At 42.1% G+C, this 12,975-nt stretch overlaps 1 protein-coding gene across 1 annotated transcript in view; it reads right to left on the bottom strand.

The window, feature by feature from the left end:
- LOC123990122 (SH3 and multiple ankyrin repeat domains protein 3-like) overlaps positions 1-12,975 on the bottom strand; it is a 134,930-nt gene that overhangs the window by 74,506 nt on the left and 47,449 nt on the right. Inside the window, exons 3-5 of the mRNA XM_046290752.1 lie at positions 6,441-6,592; positions 5,932-6,099; positions 4,745-4,861 (exon numbers count right to left, since the gene is read on the bottom strand). Of these exons, the coding sequence (XP_046146708.1) occupies positions 4,745-4,861; positions 5,932-6,099; positions 6,441-6,592 (437 nt within the window). The remainder of the gene's footprint in view (positions 1-4,744; positions 4,862-5,931; positions 6,100-6,440; positions 6,593-12,975) is intronic.

The following is a 12,975-nucleotide window of genomic DNA, read 5'->3' as shown; positions in this document are numbered from 1 at the left end:
TCTCAGGGGGATCCATGGGTTAACGGAAGGGTTATGTGTTTACAGGGTATAGATCGATATTTAATTTAAAAACACAGAGTAGAATTAACAGCTCTATGATTGATCTTCTTAACCAAACATGCTCTCTCCCTGGACCCTATTGAGTCATTATCACGCATGCACACACGCACACACACACACAGGAACGCACATCTCTGTTCAAATTACATTGATCTCACAGGAACCTATAGTAAGAGTGCTGTAGAGCCTTCTTTTGGTGACAAACTACATGAAAGCAGTGTGACCCTGCATTGAGTTGTGCATGTGCCTGTCTCCGTGTGTGTGTCTGTGTCTGTGTGTGTGTCTGCCTCTGTGTCTGTGTCTCTGCCTCTGTGTGTGTGTGTGTCTGCCTCCGTGTGTGTGTGTCTGCCTCCGTGTGTGTGTCTGCCTCCGTGTGTGTGTGTGTGTGTCTGCCTCCATGTGTGTGTGTGTGTCTGTGTGTGCGTGTCTGCCTCCGTGTGCGTGTGTCTGCCTCCAGTGTGTGTGTCTGCCTCCGTGTGCGTGTGTCTGCCTCCAGTGTGTGTGTCTGCCTCCGTGTGCGTGTGTCTGCCTCCAGTGTGTGTGTATTTTTAAGGTAAGCAGAGGTAGACATAAGAAGTCAGCAGAACATCCTCTACCTAACAAGGCTGTTCAATAATGCATTGCCTCTCCTGTAATAGCCCCGTAATCACATCATGTTAATGCTAGTACGCTAATATAGCTAAAAACCTATAGAGTTGAACCCCTGAGGATGTCGCCTGTAAAATTTGCACACAAAAAACACTCATTCTTTCTCTCATTTAAACGTCTCTTCTGGTTTACACTTCAAGGTGAGAAGCATAATTGTAGCTGTACCACATAAAGGCTCTGACGGTGAATTAGCTAGGGTGGTTAATACATATTGAGGAGGGCTGTGTCTGTTGTCCATTAGGCATGAGACTCTAGCAGAATAATCTACAGAGAATGAGAAAATATCCATTAAGGAGGGTGACATGCATGAGACAGGAGTGAGAGAATAAGAGAAGGGAGAGAGGGACGAGTGTAAAAACAGAAAGAACGTGATGGAGAGAAAGAAAGAGAGGTTGTTCAGTATCTCTCGCCAATTTTGACCCTCCGTGAGTGTGTCTTTCTGCGTGCATGCTCTTTTTAATTGGAATGGGGGATAACCTATGCATCAACTGCTTTCACAAAAACACACACACACATACACACACAAACACAAACACTCCAGGAGACCAATTGTAGAGAGGGACATCCCTCTCCCTACTCACAGCACTAGTCATATTATAGGAAACATTTAAGCATCCAGCAGACTTCGTCACCACGTTTCTTTACCACAATATACAGCACCAGTCAAAAGTTTGAACACCTACTCATTCAAGGGTTTTTCTTTTCACAATTTTCTACATTGTAGAATAACAGTGAAGACATCAAAACTATGAAATAATGTAGTAACCAAAAAATGTGTTTAACAAATCGAAACATATTTCATATTTTAGATTCTTCAAAGTAGCCACCCTTTGTCTTGATGACAGCTTTGCACACACTTGGCATTCTCTCAATCAGCTTCACTTGGAATGCTTTTCCAACTGTCTTGAAGGAGTTCCCAAATATGCTTGTTGGCTGCTTTGTTGGCTGCCTTTCCTTCACTCTGCGGTCCAACTCATCCCAAACCATCTCAATTTGGTTGAGGTTGGGTGATTGCGGAGACCAGGTCATCTGATGCAGCCCTTACACAGCCTGGAGGTGTGTTGGGTTATTGTCCTGTTGAAAAACAAATGGTAGTCCCACTAAGAGAAAACCATATGGGATGGTGTATCTCTGCAGAATGCGGCTGTAGCCATGCTTATAAAGTGTGCCTTAAATTCTAAATAAATCACTGACAGTGTCACCAGTTGGGAACCACACATGGGGAACCACACATGCATAGACCATCCATTCACCTACTCGCCGTCTCACACAGACACAGAGGTTGGAACAAAAAATCTCAAATTTGGACTCATCAGACCAAAGGACATATTTCCACCTGTGGAATGTCCATTTCTCGTGTTTCTTGGCCCAAAGTCTCTTCTTCTTATTGGTGTCCTTTAGTAGTGGTTTCCTTGCAGAAATTCGACCATGAAGGCCTGATTCACGCAGTCTCCTCTGAACAGTTGATGTTGAGATGTGTCTGTTACTTGAACTCTGTGAATAATTTATTTGGGCTGCAATTTCTGAGGCTGGAAACTAATGAACTTATTGTCTGCAGCAGCGTTACCTCTGGGTCTTCCATTCCTGTGGCGGTCCTCATGAAAACCAGTTTCATCATAGCTCTTGATGGTTTTCGCGACTACACTTGAAGAAACTTTTAAAGTTCTTTACATTTTCCAGATGGACTGACCATATCTTAAGGTAATGATGGACTGTTGTTTCTCTTTGCTTATTTGAGCTGTTCTTCCCATAACGTGGACTTGGTCTTTTACCAAATAGGGCTATCATCTGTATCCCCCCTACCTCGTCACAACACAACTGATTGGCTCAAATGTATTAATATAATAATATAATATATGTCATTTAGCAGACGCTTTTATCCAAAGCGACTTACAGTCATGTGTGCATACATTCTACGTATGGGTGGTCCCGGGGATCGAACCCACTACCCTGGCGTTACAAGCGCCATGCTCTACCAACTGAGCTACAGAAGGACGAAATCAACTCCCCAAATTAACTTGACTACCTCATGAAACTGTTTGAGAGAATGCCAAGAATGTGCAAATCTGTCGTCAAGGCAAAGGGTGATTATTTTGAAGAATCTCAAAGATAAAATATATTTTAATTTGTTTAAATGTTTGGGTTACTACATGATTCCATATGTGTTATTTCATAGTTTTAATGTCCAATATTATTCTACAATGTAGAAAATAGTAAAAATAAAGAAAATCCTTGGATGAGTAGGTGTGCCTTTTCACATTTAGAATCTTCCTGACGCCATTCTGTTCCTTCTCCATGTCTTTTCCACCTGGGTTCCACTCATTCCCTCAGATTCCTGTTATCCCATTCTCAGCTGGTGTTGTGTCTGCTCAATCACTCCCCTCGAGTAGGGGCATTAACCGGTCTACTTCTGACTGACTGATTGACTGACTGGGACTGTCTCTTTATTGACTCATCAATCTGGAGGCTGCCTGCCTGTCATGTCCTTCTCTTTCATCCTCCTTTTTTCTTCCCTATCTCTTTTGTATGGCTCTCTACTTTTCTCTTTCCCTCTCTCTCTCTCTCTCTCTCTGTCTCTCTCCGCTCTCCATATCCCTTCCCTCTGTATCTCTCTCATATGAATCTATGTCACTGAGCTCGTGTCTCTGTGTTGATTCCTCGATAATCATCCAGACCACCTGTCCCCCCTCCGTCCCCGTCCCTGCATTTACTCCTTGAAGCCCCATTTAAAAGTTCTGTCCATGGGATCGATATGCTCAGCGGTGGCCTCCTGCATCTCTAAACACTGGAGGGATGAAACATGTCTGTGACGATAGGACCCTGCAGAGACACAGGGTCTATGAAAGGGAGGAGTAGCACCTTTTCCCCTAACTTTCCCATTTGTCCACGAATATTCATTAGCATAACTCAGAGAATTAAATCGGTGTTGTTTTAGGTAACACGGTAGGCAACCAATCTTAAGGACCTTTGGATCACCTAAAATATGCCACTTAATGCCATTTTATTCATGATTGTATGAGCCCTAATTTCCTATTAAGTTTTAAATGCACATGTCAACAGTTTCCTTCTTTCTCCTCCTCTCTCCTCCTCCCCTCCCTCTCTCTCCAGCCGTGCATGTGTAACAAACAGCCTTGATGAAGTATTGATGTTCTTCTCCTCGACCCTCTCAGACACACTTGTGTGTGCATGTACACACTCTCTAGAAACTGTAGTGTTCTAGAGCCTTGGAAACAGGTCATTGCACATGAGTATAGTCAGCGGAGAAGGTTTCACTCTAACACACACACACACACACACCCGCCCCATGCTGTTCACTTAGTGGTTAAAAGTACAGCAGGATTCTGACACAGAATCTACACACTGTCACACAGTGTTACATCACAGTGTGTGTGTACATTTCCCAGACAGAAATCTTTCCAAAAACACTTTTATACAAAGCCATATTCAGTCGACATGGCCCGTACAGGAAACAACTCCACAACCCTAGTGCTCTGCTCTCAACACCTGAGCCATCGCTTTTCAATTAGAAACGTAAGGCTCAGTCCCCAAACTCAGAAATCAATGTTTCATTCGAGCCTATCAATCTCATCTCTAAATCGCTTGCTACTATCAATATGACTCTTACATTGTCTCCATTCAATCTGACAGTCCATCCACTCAGCGCCCTCCTAGCACCAGTACACTGCCTGAATTGACCAGGTAACTTGTAACCTTTATTTAACTAGGGAAGTCAATTAAGAATGTTTATTTACAACAATGTCCTACCAGGGAACAGTGGGTTAACTGCCTTGTTCAGGGGCAGAACAACAGATGTTTACCTTGTCTACTCAGGGATTTGATCCAACAACCTTTCGGTTATTGGCCCAAAGCTCTAACCGCTAGGCTACCTGCCACCCCAAAATGCAAGCAACATTAGAAAAGTGAAAGCAACATTAGAAAAGACAGCTTTAACACACACAGACATTTGTCAAACCCTTCTAAACCACTTCTTACTCACCACTACTTATCTGACAACACACACCATACAGTGTCTTACCTGGTTGTAGAGGGCACAGACGTGCAGGGCGGTGTTTCCAGAGGCGTTCTGGGCGGCCATGTCAGCTCCGTAAAACAGCAGGTGCTCCAAGTGCTGAACGTGACCATGACGACACGCCTTTACGGGGAGACAAAACAAGATGGCCGCCTTAGAGCCACATGGATGCCAGTTTGGGTTATTAAGATATTTTGGGTGATTGTGGTATCATAAATTGTGTGATATTTGAGACAACCCATTTCTCTTCTCTATTCTCTTCTCTATTTCTCTATCCCACACAGGCACTATATTAATTGTTCCCTCTCTCTTTTGTTTTGTCTTATCTGTGTGTTCCAGCAGCACACATGGTAATTTTTATTATCACTCTTCATTTGTGTTTCCCATTATTCATACACAGACAGACAGACAGACAGACAGACAGACACACAGACAGACACACACACACACACACAATACATTCTAACGTCATGGAGGACAGAGGGAAGGTAACATATAGAGTATATTGTCATATAGTAATGGAGAGCTCTGGAAAGCTGGCCTGTAGGCTCAGATTTAGTGTCAGCTTCATCTCCCCCAATTCAAAATGGGTAAGAGTTCCTTTCTCAAACACTTACTCTTTCTCTCATACTCCATTGTCATCTCTCTCTTTCATTCTCTTACCAACAGCCTGTCAGTTTATCCTGATTATACTGTAGGTCTCCAAGCCTCCAGACTAACCCTTCATTGAATTGTGTGGTGACGGCACCATGCTACCCCAGAAACAGAGGCTGTTGGTGGGGGAGAACAAGGCAGGAGTGTGGGGTAACCATGGAGGTCCCCAGACATGCTGGTGTGAAGAGGAGAGGAGAAGAGAGAGCAGTGGGTACAATGGAACACTGTGGACACAGTACTGTTAACAGTTCTTGTGTTCCAGTACTTTAAGGTTTATATAATGACAGGGTCTGCAGGGTTTCATCAAGCCTTGTAGTGCTACTCCCATTCCCTCCATATAAAACCTTATTAAGTCTGCAGTGCATTTGTGCCCCATCAAATTAGGAAATTAATATTGTACGTCTCCCTCGTTGCTCGTCCCCTACATTTTCTTCCTCATAAAACCATCGGAAAGGTTTCCTCACAATTTCACAGTCTCAGTCTACAGTAGTGTCCATGTCTGGGAAGAGCATTCGCCCTCTGTATGTGTGTGTGTTCACCTGGTGTATCTCCTGCCATCCGTTCTCGTCCACACAGCCCACCTGAGCGTGGTCGTGGAGCAGTAGTTCACAGCAGTAGGGGTCTCCTCCTACCATAGAGCTGTGATAGAGCGGACTTAACCCTCGACTGTCCTTATAGTCAGGAGACGCACCCAGGTCCAGCAACGTCTGGCAGAGAGTGAGAGAGAGAAAAGAGGAGAGAGAGAAAGTGAGAGAAAGAGCTAGAGAACTCACACACATCCACACTCACAGAAACAAGTCCAACAGGACCTATTAAAACCCATGTATGAAAACACTATGTTTCCTTTGTGTCATCTACATTTCCTATCATCGGCTGCCGCACTCATGTAGATCAAGAAGAGGGTCATGGTCCATCAAGATGACGGGCTTCTCTCCGCTACAGCTATAGATCTCAAGATGAGAACAGTTATACGAGTCATGTCAGAGCCATTCAGTGATGACACATCCATTCACTGAGTACATGCCCATGCCCGTCTGTGTGTACTCACTATGAGCGCTGTATGGTTCTTGGTACGGACAGCCTTGTGCAGGGCAGTGATGCCGTCTTGGGTCCTGAAGTCCAGGTGAGCTCCTCCACCCTTCAGCACCTTGATGAGGTCTGCACAGCCCTCCAGCTGAGATGCCATGGTCAGAGGACATTCTACAGCACACAGGGGGAGAGAGGAACCCTGTTTAATATGCAACAGGGAAGCTTTCCAGTTTACATTGTGGACGGTACTGAGACAGAAGCATGTGTTTTTCATTAGGGTTGACATTCAAATGCAGTATGGTAGAGGAATGCAGTGGAGTGTAAATGTCCATACATTAACCCTCCCACCCTATGGATGACCTCAGATTAGGTTCCATTAGATTGGAATCATGTTTTTAATCTCATCATATCCCATTAATCTCATCATATCTCATTCTGATTTAGTAAATGCTGTCCTTCTCATACCAGTTGATGAATAAATGTCTATTTGGTGCTTTCCTCCATCCTTCAAATGAAGTCCCTGTAGATCCCATATCACATGAAACTATCAGACTAACACTAGAATAGAGGTGTTAATCCCAGTACTCAACCTGGCAATCATTACATTATGGCCACCTAATCATCCCTTGCTTCCAAATGATTTCTACAAAGCTACACTATATATACAGAAATATGTGGACAACCCTTCAAATGAGTGGATTTGGCTTTTTTCAGCTATACTTGTTGCTGACAGGTATATAGAACCCGAGCACACAGCCACACAATCTCCATAGTCAAACGTTGGCATTAGAATGACCTTGCTGAAGTGTAAGTGCTTTTATTGTGAAGTAGAAACGTCTAGGAGCGACAGCTTCTCAGCGGCCACTCTGGAGCAGTGGAAATGCGTTCTCTGGAGTGATGAATCACGCTTCACCAGCTGATGGACAGGAGAATGCTACCTGCCCCAATGCACAGTGCCAACTGTAAAGTTTGGTGAAGGAGGAATAATGATCTGGGGCTGTTTTTCATGGTTTGGGCCGGGCCTCTTATTAGTTTGAGTGAAGAACAATCTTAACGCTACAACATACAATGACTTTCTAGATGATTCTGTGCTTCCAACTTTGTGGCAACAGTTTGGGAATGGCCCTTTCCTGTTTCATCATGAGAATGCCCCCGTGCACAAAGCGAGGTCCATATAGAAATGCTTTGTCGAGATTGTGAGATACATGTATTTAAACTCTTATTTTTGGCACTGAACAGTCTCCATATATACTTCCATCCATTTTTTCAACTGGTCCCGGTGGACCTTCAGACGAGTCTTGTGTCAAGAGCGTGTTCGTGGGAGTCTCATCTTTCCGTAGAGGGGTCATACTAGTTTGTAAACCAAACCGTTCTGATGCTACAGACAATTTTAGATGCGGAAGTGCAACATAGATGGATGTGGTGGATTTCTATGGGGAACAAAAAAAAGTTGAATAGATTTTGCGGGGGTGCGGACATCGACCGTATGGGGTTAACTTGTAATATAGCAAAAATAAAGAATAACAATGACTACAGAATCCCTATTCTGTGCTTGAGAAAGCAATTAGTTGTATACAAATAAATCAAAACATTTGGTTAAGAAGACCTTCCCCTTTTAAATGACTTTGATTAGAGTGATGAGGGAAAAACTATTTCCTTTTCCAGATGAATCCACTCTCATGCCTTTCAAGTGATTCATTTAAGAAGACAAATATCGTGCCTTTGATTGCCTCGTCAGTGAAATTACTTTGTGTGAAAAACATGATGGAGTTGGTATTTATAAAAACCAGACAGAGACAGATAAGAGTGTCCGAGTTAGCAAACAGTCTGTGTGTGTGTGTGTGTGTGTGTGTGTGTGTGTGTGTGTGTGTGTGTGTGTGTGTGTGTGTGTGTGTGTGTGTGTGTGTGTGTGTGTGTGTGTGTGTGTGTGTGTGTGTGTTTGTTTGTTTGTTTGTTTGTTTGTTTGTTTGTTTGTTTGTTTGTTTGTTTGTTTGTTTGTTTGTTTGTTTGTTTGTTTGTTTGTTTGTTTGTTTGTTTGTTTGTTTGTTTGTTTGATTTGATGAAGATGCAACAAAACACTAAGAAGCAATTAATGTAATATATTTTTTACATTTCTTCATCAAATACACCTCTTCATCAAAGAAAGTGCATGGGACGAACTGTGGGTTTAGTACAGGGTTTCCCAAACTTGGTCCTCAGGCCCCAAGGGGTGCACGTTTTGATTTTTGCCCTAGCACTACACAGCTGAACCAAATAATCAGCTAATCATCTGGCATTGATCATTTGAATAAGATGTGTAGTGTTAGGGCAAAAACCAAAACGTGCACATCTTGGTGCCTGAGGACCGAATTTGGGAAACTCTGGTTTAGTATATTCAAAAACACGTGCACACACAGACAACGAAACTAGCATTTCAAACAAAATTAACAAAATGTATTTTCCGTTCTCTCTCTCTCTCTCTCTCTCTCTCTCTCTCTCTCTCTCTCTCTCTCTCTCTAATTCACGGGGCTTTACTGGCATGGGAAACATATGTTAACATTTCCAAAGCAAGTGAAGTAGATAGTATATAAAAGTTAAATAAATAATAAAAATGACAGTAAACATTACAGTCACAGAAGTTCCAAAGCAAATGTTGATTATGCATACATACAGTGTTGTAATGACGTGCAAATGGTTAACGTATAAAAGGGAAAATAAACATAAATATGGGTTGTATTTACAATTGTGTTTGTTCCTCACTGGTTGCCCTTTTCTTGTGGCAACAGGTCACTGATCTTGCTGCTGTGATGGCACGCTGTAATATTTCAACCAGTAGATATGGGAGTTGATCAAAATCTGGTTTGTTTTCGAATTCTTTGTGGATCTGTGTAATCCGAGGGAAATATATGTCTCTAATATGGTCAGAACATTTGGCAGGAGGTTAGGATGTGCAGCTCAGTTTCCACCTCATTTTGTGGGCAGTGTGCCTGCCTGTTTTCTCTTGAGAGCCAGGTCTGCCTACAGCGGTCTTTCTCAATAGCAAGGCTATGCTTTTAATTATAATTGTTTTATTTCACCTTTATTTAACCAGGTAGGCTAGTTGAGAACAAGTTCTCATTTGCAACTGCGACCTGGCCAAGATCAAGCGTAGCAATTTGACACATACAACAGATTTACACATGGAATAAACAAAACATACAGTCAATAATACAGTAGAACAAAATAAAACAAAAAGTCTATATACAGTGAGTGCAAATGAGGTAAGTTAAGGAAATAAATAGGCCATGGTGGCGAAGTAATTACAATATAGAAATTAAACGCTGGAATGGTAGATGTACAGAAGAGGAATGTGCAAGTAGAGATACTGGGGTGCAAAGGAGAAAAATAAATAAATAAATAAATACCCGTATGGGGATGAGGTAGGTAGATAGATGGGCTGTTTACAGATAGGCTAAGTACAGGTGCAGTGACCTGTAAAATGCTCTGACAGCTGGTGCTTAAAAGCTAGTGAGGGAGATGTGAGTCTCCAGCTTCAAAGATTTTTGCAATTCGTCTGTGAAGAGGTGGATCAGAGAATCACCAGCAGCAAGAGCAACATCATTGACACAGAAAAGAGAGTCGGCACGAGAATTGAACCCCTGTGGCACACCCATAGAGACTGTCAGAGGTCCACATGCTCACTGAGTCTGTACAAAGTCAAATCCTTCCTTAAGTTTTGGGTCAGTCACGGTGGTCAGGTATTCTGCCACTGTGTATTCTTTGTTTAGGACCAAATTGCATTACAGTTTGCTCAGTTTTTCTGTTAATTCTTTCCAATGCAATTACGTATATTTTGTTTTCTCATGATTTGGTTGGGTCTAATTGTGTTGCTGTCCTGGGGCTCTGTGGGGTCTATTTGTGTTTGTCAATAGAGCCCCAGGACCAGCTTGCTTAGGGGACTCTTCTCCGGGTTCATCTCGCTGTATGTGATGGCTTTGTTATTCCTTTTAGGTGGTTGTAGAATGTAATGGCTCTTTTATGGATTTTGATAATTAGCGGATATCAGCCTAATTCTGCTCTGCATGCATTATTTGGTGTTTTACGTTGTACACGGAGGTAATTTTTGCATTTCTCCACGAGGTGAGATCTTGCATGGAGCCCCAGGCCGGGGGACATTGACAGTTCTTTTGTGTTTCTTCCATTTTCAAATAATCGCACCAACTGTTGTCACCTTCTCACCAAGCTGCTTGGCGATGGTCTTGTAGCCCATTCCACTTGTAGACCTACTTGTGTAGGTCTACAATCTTGTCCCTGACATCCTTGGAGAGCTCTTTGGTCTTGGCCATGGTGGAGAGTTTGGAATCTGATTGATAGATTGCTTCTGTGGACAGGTGTATTTTATACAGGTAAGCAACTGAGATTAGGAGCACTCCCTTTAACCTGTTACTCCTACCCCCTACTTTTTTGAACATTCTGTTAATTAAAAATCGCGCAACATTTCAGCGCCCTGCTACTCATGCCAGGAATATAGTATATGCATATGATTAGTATGTGTGGATAGAAAACACTCAGACGTTTATAAAACTGGTTAAATCACAGCTGTGACTATAACAGAACGTGCGTTTCATTGAAAAGTGCAGGAAAATCTGATCACTGAAAATGGGAAAATATATCCATGCGCCACTTCAACCCATTGTTAAACGTGAACCACATTAAATGGGGCCGAGGTTGCAATACCTACAGCTTCCACACGATGTCAACAGTCTTGTCATTTGCCTACGATTTGTTTCTTGGTCAAACAGACACGAGGCAGCGCAGTTTTTCTGGTCTCCGACCGGATATTTTGGCTGAGATTTACCCGGACATTATTTCCAGACGTACAGCTATAGAATATACATCGCCTCATGATCAATTTGATCGCTTATTAACGTTTACTAATACCTAAAGTTGCATTACAAAAGTATTTAGAAGTGTTTTGTGAAAGTTTTTCGTCTACTTTTTTAATTTAAAAAAATGACGTTACGTTATAAAACGCTATTTTTTTCGTTGATCACACAGTCTTCATAGATCGATATCTAGGCTATATATGGACCGATTTAATCGAAAAAAGACCCACTAGTGATGTTTATGGGACATCTAGGAGTGCCAACAAAGAAGATGAATGTTTCTATATTTTATTTGTGCGTTTTGTGTAGCGCCGACTATGCTAATTATTTTGTTTACGTCCCCTGCGGGTCTTTTGGGGTGTTACATGCTATCAGATAATAGCTTCTCATGCTTTCGCCGAAAAGCATTTTAAAAATCTGACTTGTTGCCTGGATTCACAACGAGTGTAGCTTTAATTCAGTACCCTGCATGTGTATTGTAATGAACGTTTGAGTTTAACGAGTGCCATTAGTATTTTGCGTAGTGCATTTGCATTTCCAGATGTCTAGATGGGACGCCTGCGTGTCAGGTAGGAGCAAGAGGTTAAGAGTGTGGTCCTAATCTCAGCTCGTTACCTGTATAAAAGACACATGGGAGCCAGAAATATTTCTGATTGAGAGGGGGTCAAATACTTATTTCCCTCATTAAAATGCAAATCAATTTATAACATTTTTGACATGCCTTTTTCTGGATTTTGTTGTTGTTATTCTGTCTCTCACTGTTCAAATAAACCTACCATTAAAAGTATAGACTGATAATTTCTTTGTCAGTGAGCAAACGTACAAAATCAGCAGGGGATCAAATACTTTTTTCCCTCACTGTATATGTTGAAAAGGGTGGGGCTTAAGCTGCATCCCTGTCTCACCCCACAGCCCTGTGGGAAGCAATGTGTGTGTTTTTTGCCTATTTTAACCACACACTTGTTGTTTGTGGACATTTTATAATGTTGTATGTTTTTCCCCCAACACCACTTTCCATCAATTTATATAACAGACGCTCATGCCAAATTGAGTCAAAGGCTTTTTTTGAAATCAACAAAGCATGAGAAGACTTTGCCTTTGTTTTGGTTTGTTTATTTATAAATGATGGTGTGCAGGGTGAATACGTGGTCCGTCGTACAGTAATTTGGTTAAAAAAAACAATTTGACATTTGCTCAGTACATTGTTTTCACTGAGGAAATGTACGAATCTACTGTTAATGAAGAGGATTTTCCCAAGGTTGCTGTTGACGCATTTCCCACTGTAGTTATTGGGGTCAAATTTGTCTTCACTTTTATGGATTGCGGTGATCAGTCCTTGGTTACAAATATTGGGGAAGATGCCAGAGCTAAGGATGATGTTAAAGAGTTTTAGTATAGCCGATTGGAATTTGTTGTCTGTATACTTCATCATTTCATTGAGGATACCATCAACACCACAGGCCTTTTTGGGTTGGAAGGTTTTTATTTTGTCCTGTAGTTCATTCAAGGTAATCTGTCTGTCTGTCTCTCTCTCTCTCTCTCTCTCTCTCTCTCTCTCTCTCTCTCTCTCTCTCTCTCTCTCTCTCTCTCTTTCTCTTTCTCTCTCTCTCTCTCTCTCTCTCGCTCTGAGGTCACCTCACTGGAGGCTCTCAACAAATGGCTGCATAAACATTTGCATAAACATGAGGAGATTAGCATGAAATAATCCAG

This window comes from Oncorhynchus gorbuscha, linkage group LG02, assembly GCF_021184085.1.
Source record: "Oncorhynchus gorbuscha isolate QuinsamMale2020 ecotype Even-year linkage group LG02, OgorEven_v1.0, whole genome shotgun sequence".
NCBI lineage: Eukaryota > Metazoa > Chordata > Actinopteri > Salmoniformes > Salmonidae > Oncorhynchus > Oncorhynchus gorbuscha.
This window is presented reverse-complemented; position numbering and strand designations above follow the sequence as displayed.